The sequence below is a fragment of the Anoplolepis gracilipes genome, chromosome 3 (assembly GCF_047496725.1).
Source record: "Anoplolepis gracilipes chromosome 3, ASM4749672v1, whole genome shotgun sequence".
NCBI classification, from domain to species: domain Eukaryota; kingdom Metazoa; phylum Arthropoda; class Insecta; order Hymenoptera; family Formicidae; genus Anoplolepis; species Anoplolepis gracilipes.
Genome location: NC_132972.1, coordinates 10,174,895 through 10,191,391, shown reverse-complemented (window position 1 = coordinate 10,191,391; position 16,497 = coordinate 10,174,895). Strand labels below are relative to the sequence as shown.

Below are 16,497 nucleotides of genomic sequence, written 5' to 3'. Positions count from 1 at the left end.
TGAATTGTTTTTGTCCGAACGATACAAATCACATGGTAGTATTTATAAGTAATGTTTATCGAAATCAGACCTTGTTAACGGGGCACTCCAATGTTTGAAAACGGCTCTGGCCGACGTACAGCCCTGACCGGCTTCGGACAAAAGTCCGACTCGTGGAAGAAGCCGCCTCTCGCCGGTTTCGCGATCTCGCCAGTAATTATGTACTACCACGCTGGAAACTCTAAACAAGGTATATCGGGACGAGTGGCGGCGAATCGATCGGCGGTTTCAAGTTTCTGCCTCGCAATACGCATCGAATCCTCTCGATGAGAAAAGCAACGGGATCTCGTTTCGTTTCGCATCTCTGTGTATGTGTGTGCGTGTCTCCCGTAGGGAATAAGAATACATTTCGACGAAACTAGCGAGACAATCGCATGCAGATTGGCAGCCGTGCACAGAACGCAATATTTCGTTTACACGGAAATAAAATCGGCACGCGAAACGACACGCGATCGCGTTACAACTTACAACGTGCGTTGCATGCGACGAGTCGCGTGAAACAAAATAGCGATGTACCGCAAGTATTCTTTAAATTACAGTAAGATACTCAGGGAAAATCTCCCATATATATATATATATATATATATAAATTCTAAGTCTGTTTCCGATGATTATCTTATTTCATTAATAAGAGTGACCTAAAGAGATATGGAAACTGATAAGAATTAAATTTCAAGCCCGTAAGACATTATCCGTCCCTGACTATTAAGCTTCAAATTAACTGATGTGTATGTGAACATCAGTCGTATATTTTTGGTTGCTGAATAGGCAAGGCGTTGACTAATTTTGGAATGTTGACTTCATATATTTCTCATTATGTTCATCATTAATACACCTAACAGCTAGACGAAAGAGAAGAGGTTACATTTAAAATACATCCAAAAGCAATTAACAGTACACGCAATGAGCGAGTAATAATGATAACTTATATAATAAAACATAATAAAACAATAAAATGTAGGCCGCAGACATAATTTACCTGTGATATATAAACAACTTTTTCAAATAAATTTAAATTATTTAAATATTTTCTAATAATAGACTTATAATAACAAACAAAATTATATAATAACATACTTATTTGTGTTTAATCCATGATTAATAACGTATATTTTTCACGTCATCTTTTTTTATAAATGATGTTATATATCCTAAGTGGATTAAAAATTATTTATTGGATTTTATTTCTTGTTTTTCGCTTGTATTTTCGTAATATTAAATAAAAATAATAATAGTAGCTAGAAAAATAATAACCTAGAGAATTATAAAAATTATGCAATTTTTTTTATAATTTATAAAAAACTTATGCTATTATTTTATAAATTTATACAATATTTATTTCAATTTATTCTCTCTCATATACATATTAAAGGTACTTGAAGTTGATGTATCGATTTTGCTAGAGAGTAAATTAACCGAAAATTGTTTCGGATATAAGTTTCATTAACATGATTCCTTTTTACGTGCATCCCGTGTAATGTTAATGCTGACGTTCGTATCGATTCGTGGATCGCTGTCAGAGTCGTGACACGGATATACGTAGTTTCCGGCACATATGCGATTCTTGTCCGGAATAAAGCGAGAGTATGCGCAAAGTCGCGAGCGTGCGTAACCCTATCGTCTAGACCTTTTCGCACGTGCCGGATAGAAGACATTCGATATGCAGATTATGGGAAGCCCCGCGTCTCTTCGTCGGAGAAAAAAAAAAGAAAAAGTAAAAACACTCGCATCCTATACATGTGAGGAGCATCTTATAAAAAATTCATGCTCGAAGACTCGTAACGATTAAAAATTCGCTCGTTATGACGCAAATAAGCACATCTCAAATACATGGCAAACGTAATGCGTTGCAATTCCTATGCAACTGCATCCTGTCTCTCCGTGTAAAACAATACGACACGAAATTATTTTTAGACATATCTTCAACGCTTTTATTCTCAGGATCGGTTTTATAAATACTATATGGTAGTGTGTGTATATGTATCTTGTAAATTAAAAACAAACTTTTTTCCAAAAATTGAAAATGTAATGACTGTTACATTTTCGGCGACATTCATTCTTGTCACGAAATTAAGAAATTCAATTTGAAACTCCATCTTTTTTATTATTTTCAGAGCATGCTATTGTGAGTTTCGAGCATTTTATTCGCGTTACGCGAATGGCTCGTTTCTTTCGCTTAGCAATTCGGTATAAAGTTACTCCGTACTTGTATACATCGTATTCATCCTATATGCAAGTCCAAAGCGATAATGTAGTGCGATATAAGGTGTTGTGCGGATCGCAACGTCATGCATTCGAACGATCAAAGTCAGGTACATCGTTATGGTTCGCTGAATTGTATTCCGAGCGACGAAGGTATTAGCTAATGGAAGTGTATACATATTTTTTTTATTTTATATAGAAGGAAAGACAGAGTTTTGCGTGAAGTTCCGTCTTTATCATTTAAAAAATTTCTTAGATTATAAAATGAAAATATTTTTATTTTTTTCTAAAATTAATTTGTTATTATGTATAATAATTAGCCGGCCAAGATTAATGCAAATATCTCTTAATTTATTTAATAGAAATTTTTTGTAATTGATGTAATTGGAATTAATGCTTCAATATACAAAGTACTCATCGAGAAGTGACGATGATATTTTACAATTTTCTTCCGTCTTTATCTAAATTTAGAGAAGGAATATATACAAATTTTCATAGATTTTTTTTTCAAACACATTGACATAACTAAAACAGTAACAATAAGTATTATGACTCATATATGAACACAAAGCAGAACTCACCAAGAACAGAGCAAAAAAATGTGTGACCTAGGGTTAATCACGATAACAGAGAGATTTATCCTGTCCGAAAAATAATTTGTTACATGAAGTAATTACCGATCGCGAATGCACCGTCACGGATTTTAATGCCACTGCAACATATATGTGATGAAAGTGATGATAAATTATACACCGATCAATGTCGTTGATTGCACCGAATCAAGTTTTTGTATTGTCCTTCATATTTTCTAAATATATAATACGATACTTCAATGCCTCATATAATCAAGGGCGAATAAAAATAATAAAAAAGTTTATTACTTAGATAATAAAGCAATTGCAGTTTAAAGAAAATATAAAACTTAATTATATACGCGCGATAATAAAAAATTGTAAAATATCGTCACTTCTCGAAGAGTACTTCGTATATTAAAGCATTAATTCCAATTACATCAATTATAAAAAATTTCTATTAAATAAATTAAGAGATATTTGCATTAATCTTGGCTGGCTAATTATTGTACATAATAAAAAATTACTTTTGGAAAAAAATAAAAATATTTTCATTTTATAATCTAAGAAATTTTTTTAATGATAAAGACGTTTATAAGATAATTTTAAATTTTTCGAATTTAATCGGGCAGACACGTTCGCCAAAGATAAAGTTGAGATTTCCGGATTCGAAAGAGCGTTAAATCGTCGCACGATCGCTCGAACAATCGCGACACCGGTCAACCACGTAACGTTTTGTTGTTATGCGGGACTACGAGTATGTCAAGGCTGATCCGGCAATCGAATCGCCGATAGGCCCGTGCAAGCATATCGCCATCGCCATATCGTCACGTATATATATATATATATATATATATATATATATATACGTTTTACGAATCCCTCTAAACGCTTAACAAAATCCGCTTGGTTGTATCATTGCAACTCGCTCAGTCATGCCGTTCAGGAATGCAATATAAACAAGGCATCGTAAAAATCACATATTTCCTTGACCTACAAGAGCGGATCTTCAATTATTTATTTTTTTTTTTTTTTTGTATAGTAATGGTTTATTCTAAAGAAAAATTCTGCAGAATCCTAGCATAAATTTTCTCAAGTAATTTTATATGATTCTATCTTTATACTTGCATATATTTATTTGCATCAGATAATTCTATAATTATTATAGGTACAAATATTTTTAATACTAGAAATTAAATGATATCGTGTGTTCTGTATTTGGAACATATAATTACGCTGTTGCATTCTACGTTGTTTTATTCCGAATCACGAGTCAAAATGTATCAACATTGGTATACGCATCGTTGCATACGCAGAATTATGAAGTGTACATACAAGGCGAGCCGGAACTATCGAGCGATCGATTGTTTTACGGCATTGTGGCATAGAATGACCGACAAGATCGAGATATGCATACCCGGATGTATCATAACGCAAGTTCGTTCTCCAGGAAAATGCTCTATGTACACACGGTATATTTAATTATATATGACGATTAAATCAATAATATTCTATTCTTGGATAAAATAATCATAATGCTCCAATTTTAAACAAATGCAAAACTATATATCAAGAAAAATAACAAATTTCAACATTAATTAAAACAAAATTAATAAAAACTAAAATTTAATGTGAGATTTAGCACAAATTGGGTTTTAAAAGAGAAAATAAATAAATATTTCAATTAATGATAAATTATATTGCTATATATGAATATATTTTTATGTTTGTGTTTCCAAAATTTTTATTCTTACTCGAAATTACGTGAGTCGAAAATATTTCATGAATTAGCTTCCTTAAATTCTTTAAAAGTCATTCTCGATTTTTCACTAGTGTTTTGTCTGCACGCAACCATTTCTCCCGCATTTTCAACTCGACGAAGCACCGAATCTCGTCGTACTGTTCATTATTCATCAATGCCCTTTGGGAAAAATAAAAAAAAAATCACTATCTCCATGTTCAGATCCAAGATAAATTTTCCAGAAATTAGATTTTAATAGTTCAAAATCCGTGTAATATTAAATTGCATAAAAAAGCTTTCAAGTATAAATTTGCTCGAAAAAAAAAAAAACAAATGCAATAAAATAAATTTTCATAATGCGATATATTATTTTTTTAATGCGCGCAGAAATAATGTTTCAGATCTACATTTTTATTTTCAATTTAAGTATAATTTAAATATTTGCAAATATATTCAGGCAAAATAACATAAAATTAACACCTAAAAATTGCCTTTAGTTCCTTAAATTCAAATTTACTTCTTGAATTAGTTCTTAAATTCAAAAAAAATAAGACATTCGTTCACGTCGCCAAGAGAGAGTTTCCGCGCGAGGAGAAAAAAGTAGTAGCAGCAACATTTAAAATTCATATCGAGCTATTTTTTTCTTCGCTCTGTCTGACCATTAAATAGATAAAATTTCTCGTGTAGCAATGAAGCTCGAGTCACCACTGCACGAGACGTGCGCGAGAAAGATAAACGGATGAAGGAGCCTGTGTAGCAACACGATAGTGTTTAAACGCTCAGCGGTAAAGTCGTAGATTTCGTGCGAACACGGAACTCATCGTACGTGAGTTTTTTGCCAACAGGTATTCCGTCGAAAAGTACATGAGTCACTCATGATTCAGGTACTAATTCGTTCACAGATAAAGGTTAAGACTGCGTGCGATTTTAAATGCGATGTGTGAAAACAATGTTATCGTTCAAGCGCACGTGTTTTCAACATCTATCCTGCATCCTACTGATATTGCCGAGTTCAAAGTCTAGCTCGATAAATAATGGCGTATGCATTTCTTCTTTTATTTAGACTTTATATGCGCGATCGATACATTTATCGGCTGTGTGAAATAATGTTTCTTTGCGCAACTAATAAAAAGATACGAGCCAATATGAAAGTAAAGACTTCAATTAATTATTTGTAACATTTTTAATGTATTAACGTAATCACTATTATATAGTTAGATGCATCAACAATTTTGTAATAAAAAAAAAAATTTAATATACAATCACTCGATTTCGTTTATTCATAATGTCCATGCATAAATACAGCATGTTCTAGAAACTTGTATTTCTTTCTTTTTAATAACCAATTCCTTAAATAATTTACAGTTCAATTTTTTTATTGTAAATATTGCTGAGTAGTAAATAATTAAAAATAAAAAATTTTAAGCTAATGCAATGAAAAACCAAATTTATAATTTAATTCAATTACAAAAACATATTTTTTTTATAAAAACTGAGGTTTATAATTATTAAGATGATATTAAACATTACAAATTTGCAAGAAGGAACGATATTATTAATAAAAATTATGAATTAAAATTTATGAAAAATTTATGAAAAATGAAAAACAGAATATATTATATAATGCTATTTATATTGTATATCCGTAAATTAATTTTGTTTGTACATATACAGGGTGTCTACTCAAATCTTATAAAAAAATTCTCTGAAAATTCCCTGATTTTCCAGGTATTTTTGTTGAAAATTGTCAAAAATTCCAAGTAAAAAGAATATTTACAAAGTATAAAGCCATTTTTTTTATTTAATAGAGAGAACTATTTGTTTAATTTTATCAAGAACTCTACAAAAAATAATTTATTAAAAATAAAGCCAAAACTCTCAACAATTAATGAGTTTCCACGAAGTGAGATGCCAGTTTCACACACACACGGCTGACTGTTTACAAGATAAAAATTATCAAAAATTTTCGAAAAAATTCTCTGAATCCCAAAATATAATAAAATTCCATCAGACTTCCCTGATTTTTCCAGATACAAAAAAATGAATATTCCCAGTTTTTCATGTTTTTCCAGGAGTAGACACTCTGATATAATATTGTTCGTTTTATTTCTCTTTATTATAGTTTTAAACCTATTATTAATTTGAGTATACATCGAAACATGCATCTACAATCATTTACAGAAATTCAAAGAGATATACATACACAATTTATGCTCATCACCCAATAATTAACAAAGTTTAACTCAATTGATTTCTGCATTATACACTGCTACTGTAATTTATCTGACCCAAAAAGATATCTGACAATGAAATGAACTCTTATGAAACTGACCTTTCATTATTAAAAATTTGAAAAATTTATTAAACTTTCCCAAAGAGTTCTAACAATTTTATCTTTAATAACCGAAGCACTAAAATTGATTTTAAAGAAGCTATGCTGTCTTAAAGTTGCAAAAAATGTGAAATGACCTCCTCCCCCTCCCGCATAGCTTCAAATGCTATTTAATTTAAAAGAAATATTAAAACTAAAATATTTTAAAAATATGAATTAATACTTTCAAGATTAAAATTCAACTATGTAGATAATAAAATATCACTCGTATCAACATTAAAAATGTCAAGACTGCCCAAGTAATTGTCATTACTAGTATTTCATTAACTTTTTATTACAAAGAATGGATAAATGGCAAAAGTTACAAAACTAAATACCGCAAAGAGAAAATAGTGCAATCTTTTCGTGTACTCCTGGCAACAATGATTACAACTTTCTGTAATTAATTGTATAGCATTTTCTTAGATCCTGATTCGATGGAAAATCTTTCTCGATCTTTCTGAAAAGGTACAATAGCCAACTGATCTTAATTGAAATGGTTTAATTATATGGTTGCGCACGCAAGCGCGAACGACAAAAGCAAAGGAGCTTCTATTTATAGCAACTTCTAGAAGACAATTTTTTTCTCGAAATGAGAAAAGAAAGTTATCGCGCAACGTGTACTCTTTATATCTCGCAATCGATCCCACAATAGCCTGCCGATTCCCGCGTTAATTAGGAACGACCGCTTAATTAGACGTTATCGTCTCCTGTTCGTTAAAAACACCGCGACAAGAGAGAACATCGCAATTTTATGCAAAGCGCGAGAAACGAAATTATGTAGCCAAGAAAAAGCATACCCAATCTTAAAAATTAATATTCTCATTCAAATAAAAACTAGATAAGCATTTTATAATTTAAATTTTAATATATATTGAATATATCCTCTCTCTCTCTCTCTCAAATTACACTTAAATAACTAATTATTTATATTAACTTAATTTAATTTTTTATTGTTTAATTAAATCTAAAAATTTTAATACATATTAATTCAAAGTTAAACTATACAATTACTTTATAAAATAAAACATTTATAAGAGACTATGTAATAATTATATGAAGCAAATTATATATATATATAAAGCAATTGTTGCTTTTAAGAAAGGAGAAGTAATGCTGTTTATATTTGGAAAATATATTGCCAAAATAAACATGTATATATGTATATCAATCTTTAAAGCACTTGTATGTTATGTTTAGCATTAAAATGAGTATTATACATAAATAGTATACACACAATTAGTATATACATAAATATCAACAATACTTACAATTCAAATTTAATTGTATCTGTTTTCCGATAATTATGAGGAACAAAGTTAATATTGGTTTAATAACGCGATAAACATATTACTTTATTTGTTCCTGTACCGCCTAATATAATTTTCATGTTATCCTTAAAATCATATTAATATCAATAAATAAGTTGACAATTGATTAATTCTTGCAATACATTAATATTAGTTTAACTACTCAATTTAAATAACCTATGATTATCAAATACAATTATTATTATACTTTATGTTAAAATGGCAAATATATAATAAACATTTTCAAAAATAGACACTGACACGTTATCTTACTAATGCTAATGTTCGAAAAAATGTTCATAAAACGTAGAACATGTAAAATATTTTCTATCGTAAGAAAAATAAAGCAGAAAAATATATCCATTGATTTATGTATTACATATCAAAGATTGCTGTTCACATACGGAAAACAATTTGTAGCAGTTGTCAACACTATCCGCTGATAAGTTTTTACTGTCAGAGAATTCCTTGGAATATCTTTTGTGCACGAATATTTTGTCGACATCTTACTAAAGATTTCTACAAGTAATTTATAACGCAAGTTAATATCAATACTAGTTTATATTATCGTGTATTTTTTAAAAGGTTTTCCGGATAATTTACAGAACAGATGAAAAAAAAATTTGTTGGGCAGTAGTTTATCCCTCAATTCAAAAATTCTGCATACATGAATAAAAAATAGATTCTCGCTACATTAATCAAGAACTTTGAAATAAGCTCACATTTTTTTACGAATGTTGTTCCCGGAAGCATTGTCGAGTTTTCCGAAGTTGATTTTATTTTTTTCCGGAAAAATAGAATCACGATAAAAAAATTATAATGGAAAGAGTGAGTTTTGCAGAAAAATAATCCATTATGCACAAATAGAAATAAAAAACTGCGAAAATTTTTTCACGACACAATTAAGACTTGTTATTTTTTTCAACAACGCTTTTTGAGCTTCGTTGATTAATTATTACTATCTACGCTTGTCATTCTTATCCAACATTTTTCTTGCTTTCTATTTCTTATTGATGAAGTCTTGCCGTTGAATTAGCCATATTAACATATCATTTTCCAATTCAAAATAAAACATTGCGACTTTTGTTCGCCGATTATTGTTACTATTTTGTAAGATGTATTTATATAAAAATTAAATAAATATCATATAAAAAAGTAAATTATTTTTGAAGAAATGTTAAAGAAAATAAACTTCTTTATCTGTCATCTGATTGTATAATTACTACTTTTCATAAATATAAAATTAACGTTTAAAAATTTTTTTTTTAATTTTAATTTTTTGTTTTAAGTGATATATAAAGTTACATATTCTATGTCATATATCAAATATAATAAAAATACTATAAATAATGTGATTGTATTTTTAATATATGTCGTAAAATCCATCAAACATCATAGCGCGCATGTTTTAAAATGTTTAAAAGAAAAAAAATTAAAATTAAAATTATAGACATTAGGATTTTTTCAATAACCCAATTTATTTAATAGCTTTGTTCGGAATATCAGCTGTAAACAAATGTAGCGTTACGCAAATGTTACGAAAGAAACAATACAACGAGCAGATTTGTTTGATACAGATTTTCCAATGATCCCGATGCAACTGATGCAAACCCACGCAGCTTTTCTGATATTAACAATCATAGTGACAGTCTATCTGGCGAATCTTCTTTTGTTCTTTCTCCTCCTTTTTCTCTCTCCCTCTCTCTCTCTCTCTCTCTCTCTCTCTTTATTTCTTTCGCGCGTGTAAATATCTATTTAATATATAATATATATATACAAAAAATACAGACAGAATTTTTGTTCGACGAGAGAAAACTACAGGGGTGGCCGGCCATCATGCGCGTGCGTATATACCATCTTTCAAATTAGCATTTCAATTTGCCATGCAGGTGTCCCGCGTGTTGCAGCCGCGAGTCAAACGAGAACAATCGAGCTGAACTGAAGCCGAAGTCGAGTCGTCATCCGCCACCTGACATTTTCAATGCAAAGCCGCCGACAGCGAAGCGCCAAGCGTGACATTTACATATACCTATACATATACCTGGCCCGCAGCGCGCGCGGTGTTTGTCGTATCGTATTTCTGAGAGAGAGTTCACGGTCCAATAATCCTTGATCGCTACTTTTCGTCTAAATCGTATCTAGTAAATCTCATCGAGAGTTCGAATCAAAATTGGCGATAAATCACAAAGTTTACATCGAAAGAAAATTACTAGCTTTAAAAGCTTTAAGAAAAAAATATCTATTAGAAAATAATTTTTAATAATCATACAGAAAATAATGTTATATGTTTTATTTATTACATATTATATAATTTTGTTATATTGATTCTACTGCATGTGATTAATAATGAATAATATAAGATAATAATATAATAAAATAACAAATAATAAAATAATAAATAAATTATGATATTATTAGTTTTATGATATTCGTACTCTTTTTATCTTTTGTTTTATAAATATTTTGTAAAATTTAACGGTTAAATAATAGACAATAAATATTATTCAAACAAAAATATTGATTTATATTTGACAAATATTTTAAAATCATATTGTTCGATTCTCGTTAATTCCTGCTAATATCTTAATATTATACAACAAAATTCTTTCTTCTTTTTCTTATCGCTGAATTAAACTTTCGATGCAATACAGATACAAGAAATACGTATTTGATATTCTTTGTATTTTCACTTTCACAAATACAAAAAGATTTGTAATGTTTGGAATCTAAACTCACAAGGTTTACATTGATTTGAATCCCTTTAATCCGCATTGAATTTCCTCGACGTTCAATAATAGTCTTGGGATTGCAACAGCTGTTCGTTTATCACCAACACCATAAATTGTAAATAAACGGCGATTTTACATGTACCTAGCTAGAATACTTTCGTTAAAAATATTTTTCATAATAATATTATTTTTTTCGTCAGTCTTTTGTCATGTATCAAGAAAGCATATTATTTTTAGAATCGATATTGATAGAATTCTAATTTATTTCAAATGAGTTTTAGAGTCTCTGAATCTCTGCCTGTGCAGTTAACGATATTCGAATAAATAAAGGAATAACGGCAATAAAAAAATCTTGACGATAATTTTCAATTCTAATATAAAGATTTTTTCCAAATTTTCATGGATTAAAATTTTTTTTCAGAAATTTATCATTTTCTTTAAAATTTTGGAGTTACAAAATTTTCTTTCAAAAAGTATTATGTGATTTAAATAAAATAAAATATATAAAATAAAATATATAAAATAAAATATATAAAATAAAATAAATATAAAATAAAAGAATTATTATCAATGTTTATAAAGAATCAAAGCTTTAATAATAAAATCCAAATTTTAAAAATAAAGAATACTGATTTCGTGAAAATCTCAAATATACAAATTTTATTGATTTAATCAGGTTCTTCCACGAAAGACGAAGTCACTGACATTTTGCTTCTCCGAAAGCAAAATGTCAAAGCTCTTAAAATTCACATGTATTAAGAATTTTAAATATTCCATCATATTTGATAATAACACTCAAATATAATATGAGTCAATTCTAAACACATCAAAAAAGTAAATACTTTTTTCAGATAATTAGTGTGAAATATATCTTCATGTAACATATCTAATTTCTTATGTAACATATTATACAATCAATGTAATATATGCAACTATTAAATTATCCGATTTATTCTCTAGAAATTTTCGATGATTTATAAATATTTATAAATGGAAAGCTATGTATAATCCTTATACTCATAAATATAAATGTGTATATAACATTATTTTCTTCATTAATTTCTAATAATCTTTTATTTTAATTACACATCTGTTTCTATATTTTCCATCATGTTATAGTAAAATATATCATGTTTTTCTTGCAAGAAATACAAAATTATTATTGACATCTTTACTGCATAATATTAGCTTGCATTCTTGATTATCGTCGATATTTATCTTATAAACGATCGACGTTTATATCTCTCTATAGCGTCGTCATGTAAAAGAGGAATGAACGAAATGATCGACGGTGAGATATATGACGAAATAAACGTCCAGAATATAAAAGTGACTGAAGTAACCGACGATGTTTCGATCATTTTAAATGCTTAACTCAAATAAACTGTGCAATGAGAAAAAGAAAAAGAGACAAGTTCTACATATGGTAACAAAAAGTAAATGCACATGAGTTCCATAGGCGTCGTGAATCGTTGGCGAGTGTTATACTATAACTATATAGCAGTACGCAATTACTTTGATTGGCGGCCAATTACTGCGACGTGACTAGTTTACTTTTAACGAAAATAAATAATTATCGAAATGAAACTCTTGAAGCGCTATTCGTTATTATATTCCTTATCACATACACGCGTAATAAGATTGGCAGGCATGCAACATTGGTTGCAAATCATCTTGAATTTGTTAATTATCAGTGCCGCCTCTCCTAGTTAAGCTCCAAGTCATGTGTATGATAAGCATCGAAAGCGAATTCCAAAGTTGACAGAAGACGAGAGAGGCGTCACTAATCCCATGATAAATTATTCATGATTGTTAATTAACGAGAAAATGTGTATATAAATAATGCTTTAATAGACTAGACAAAACTGCTAAGTATCTTTCCATTTAAAACATCATGTGTCTATTCTTCTAGTCTGTCAAATTAAACGATAATTTTAGATTATATATATGATTTTATGTTTGTAAGTATATACTTTACATTTTTCTCTGTATATATATTTATTTTGAATAAAGGTGACTCTGAATGTCTTTTGCAAGTAATATCATCTAATCATGATTTGAAATTTGAAAGATTTCAAACAAAAAAAAGTATGTCGCTTGAGATAGCGTGTTAAATGAAAAACTAGTTCAAGCGCTCGTTCAAGAGCGGAACCTAATCGCGAGTCAAGTTCTCTCGGCATTTTCATCGGCACGTGCGGCTCATTATGGCGGAACAACGGGTCTTCATTACAAATAGCCGCCCGTACGTATTGTTATCACTAAGCACACGATGCGAAAACGACAAAAGCAACCGTCAACTATTTTTAGTATTTTTATATAAATCGGCAGGGGAAAGACTTACCTTAAAGCTCGTTGTGTAGTCTTCATTTTTGATGAGTGCCTTATCTCTCGCTGCAAATGATGATCTTCCTTCTCCGTCTGTATCTTCTTCGTTCTCTCTCTTTCTCTTTCTCTCTGTCCTCGCTGCGCTCTCGACTGCTATCCCACGGAGATTCGTCGCACCGTTGAAATGTGTGAGCTCCGATGATTGGCCGCAAAAGCAAAATACTGCGCGAACGTATATGTCCGAACGAACTAAACAATTATACAGTTAATATACTTCACTCGCGTAAAAGGATCTTATCACGGTATTCTCGCACTTAAATCACACGCGAAAAGTAACACTCGCGACGCTTACTTTTCTCACAACGAGAGATTATCGATACACAGTTTAATCCCTCTTCGATATCTTCCCCTTCGAGAATTCTCTGAGCTGTCACAACGGAATCGATGATTTAATTAGGCAATTTATTTGAATGCTCGCGTAGATTGGCGATATCCTTGTACCATCCTTCCTTCCTTCCTTCCTTCCTTCCTTGTTAAAACGATCATGAGACAGCTGGCAAATGATCGACGCCTTCACCACGAGGCGTAAAGGAACACCGTGAATTAGATCAGTGGGACTCGCGGGCGACCGAGAAACTTAGGTCGCGAGCGGCGAAAGGCCTCGCAAGCTGTCTTCCTCTATCCTTCTTCACCTTTTCTCATTCTCGTTAGTCGATGTTTGACTCTACAAAAGTTTATATTTGCACCTTTTTTATCTTCCTCGTCGCGCTACGCTTTTCCAAATTCTTGCGTGAATATAAACGCGCGTTTTAGGCTTCCCGAATCCTGTAACACATCAGTATATTATTATTATATATATATATATATATATATATATATATATATATATATATATATATATATATATATATATATATATATCTCTCCAACTTATAATCTTTAGATTTTTTATATTCTTAAAGCACAGTCTTACGTAATTTGATTTTTCGAATATCGCATGTCTGCATTGCCGCTTTTGTCTTTAATTCTTCTCTAACTTCACTTTCTTCCGTCTCGAAGGATCCTCTTTAAAATGCAGCTCGTCTTTCGCCGAGAGATTAACCGCCAACTTGTCCGAATACTCGGGATCGCACACGCACACGCGCCCCTCGTGCATCACTCGCGTTCGTTTGGTGCGAACGCTGATGCGCACGCGGCGAAGGAAGTCGACGAGATACGGGAGTCGCGCGCCGACGCGAGCATCGCGCTCGAAAGACGCAAACGAGGGCCAGGGCGAGGGCGAGGGCGAGGGCGAGGGCGAGGGCGAGGGCCAGGGCCGGGTCCGCTACCTGTTTCGATGCGTTTCGAAGATCCTCTCTTTCTGCACTCGCCTTCGAATTTGCCCGGAGACGTTCGACAACTGCCGGGTCGTCCAGAGTCCAGACGCACGCACACACACGCGCGCACGAAATAGATACCGTCGATGTCGATTGCTGCAAATTTTTAAACACAATTTATCGAGTCTTTAGCCCTTATCGTAATCTTAGTAATTTCTTCTGTAATTTGATCAACGCGTTCACAAGAATAACGGAGAATCCCTTCCTCGAAAAAGTCACAAAGGAAGGTTGATTGTAAACTGACACCTGTGTCTCGTGAATTTTTTTACAAATCCCCGCGAGTAATCGGAAAAAAAAATTGAAATATGGCGATGTTCAATAACTGGATTTTACTCCATACGTGTTCACAAATCTATCAGCTGTTTGTCATGCGATCCAGATCTCTCGCGATCGTTCGGCTGCCGAAAATCCTCAAGTCGCACAGGTGCGGAAGGTGGTTGGTTCGAGTAGAGAGACGACCGTAAGCCTCCTCTACTCCGGCTGAGAGAGGAGTACGTACGCGAGGACTGGTTTCACCACACTCCCCCGTGCCCGACCGGCCAGACTACTTCGGAGGCGATAGCACGAGACGGCGAATGCCCGGACGGCTGGTACGCGAGTGAGACGGAGACAGACGTTGCTCGCCGCGCAGCGAGAAGCGAGAGGAGAGCGGCGCTCGCGCGCGCGCGCGCACGCGCGCGGAGGAGAGCGCGCGGTGGGTCCCGTTCCACGGAAAGAGGCTTATTCCACCGAGCGCGAGGAAGTACTGTTACTTAGATGGGGCCCGGGGGGGACCGGGACGACGCGACCCGCGCTGCATGTAATTTCGTGGGACAAGTAGCGACACGCGCGCTTCTCTCAAACGGAAAATCCCACTTGACGCTTTTCTCTCTCTCTCTCTCTCTCTCTCTCTCTCTCTCTCTCTCTCTCTCTCTCTTTCGCATACAATTTACCAAATATTAAACACGGAAATCGGAATTGTTTTCACCATTGATAAAACGAAGCGGTAACTTTGACGCCGTGCGACTTTGCATCGTGTCTTCGTGTATGTATTTACGTTCCCAACGCGACTTCCCCCTCGACTAGAGAAAACACTAGAGAGGAAAGGGAGGGGAGAAGGTAATGCGGCGCCACTGCGGTCTGTAAACAAACCTCGTCTCGCGCGCGGCGAATGTTTTGAGTATTCGGCGAACGGTGGGGAAATGTTTACCCTTGCGTGTGCTCCAAGCCCCAAGTACGCACGTACGCACTCGTAACTGGTAACGGCGCGCGGGGATTCCGATTCGCCCCACCTGTTTTATTCCCGACGTACACGTGCGGGTGGACGTTGGCTCTCGACCGGTGAGTTAGCGTGTGCGCCGTCGCCTCTCTTTCCACGACGCGATTTCGTTTCTCGCATCGAGAAGGAAACGTTCACATGCACTCACGCGTGTGATCAGTTTTGTCCACAAATTTTTTTATCTCTCTCTCTCTCTCTCTCTCTCTTTTTTTCTTTCTCTACCCCACTCACTGACTCGCGGAGCACGCGATACAATACGAAACGTATACACCGCTCGGCGGTCGCGGCTCGACTGGATGACCGACCGCCTCCGCGCTCCGCGCCGTTCCTCGTCGCGTTCACTCTCGTAGCACGCAAACTGGCGCCCCCGTAACTTGTATCCGGAATTAAACCGAATGATAACGAGAGATTTCCGAACACGCGCGACTTAAACAGCATGCACGTGAGCTCGCAAATCGGAGTTAAATTTTATCTCGAATATATTCTAAGGAAAATTTAGAAGCTATATTACAGTGCAAAATTAAAACTATACTCTTAGACTGATGGCGTGCACAAAATAAATGTCAAATAAAAG

At 33.1% G+C, this 16,497-nt stretch overlaps 1 protein-coding gene across 1 annotated transcript in view; it reads right to left on the bottom strand.

Moving 5' to 3' along the window:
• Positions 1-16,224, bottom strand: part of LOC140664298 (uncharacterized) — a 133,768-nt gene extending 117,544 nt beyond the window's left edge. Inside the window, exons 1-2 of the mRNA XM_072889313.1 lie at positions 14,263-16,224; positions 13,306-14,114 (exon numbers count right to left, since the gene is read on the bottom strand). Coding sequence (XP_072745414.1) covers positions 13,306-13,331 — 26 coding nt within the window. The 5' untranslated portion in view covers positions 13,332-14,114; positions 14,263-16,224. The remainder of the gene's footprint in view (positions 1-13,305; positions 14,115-14,262) is intronic.
• Positions 16,225-16,497: the final 273 nt, after the last annotated feature.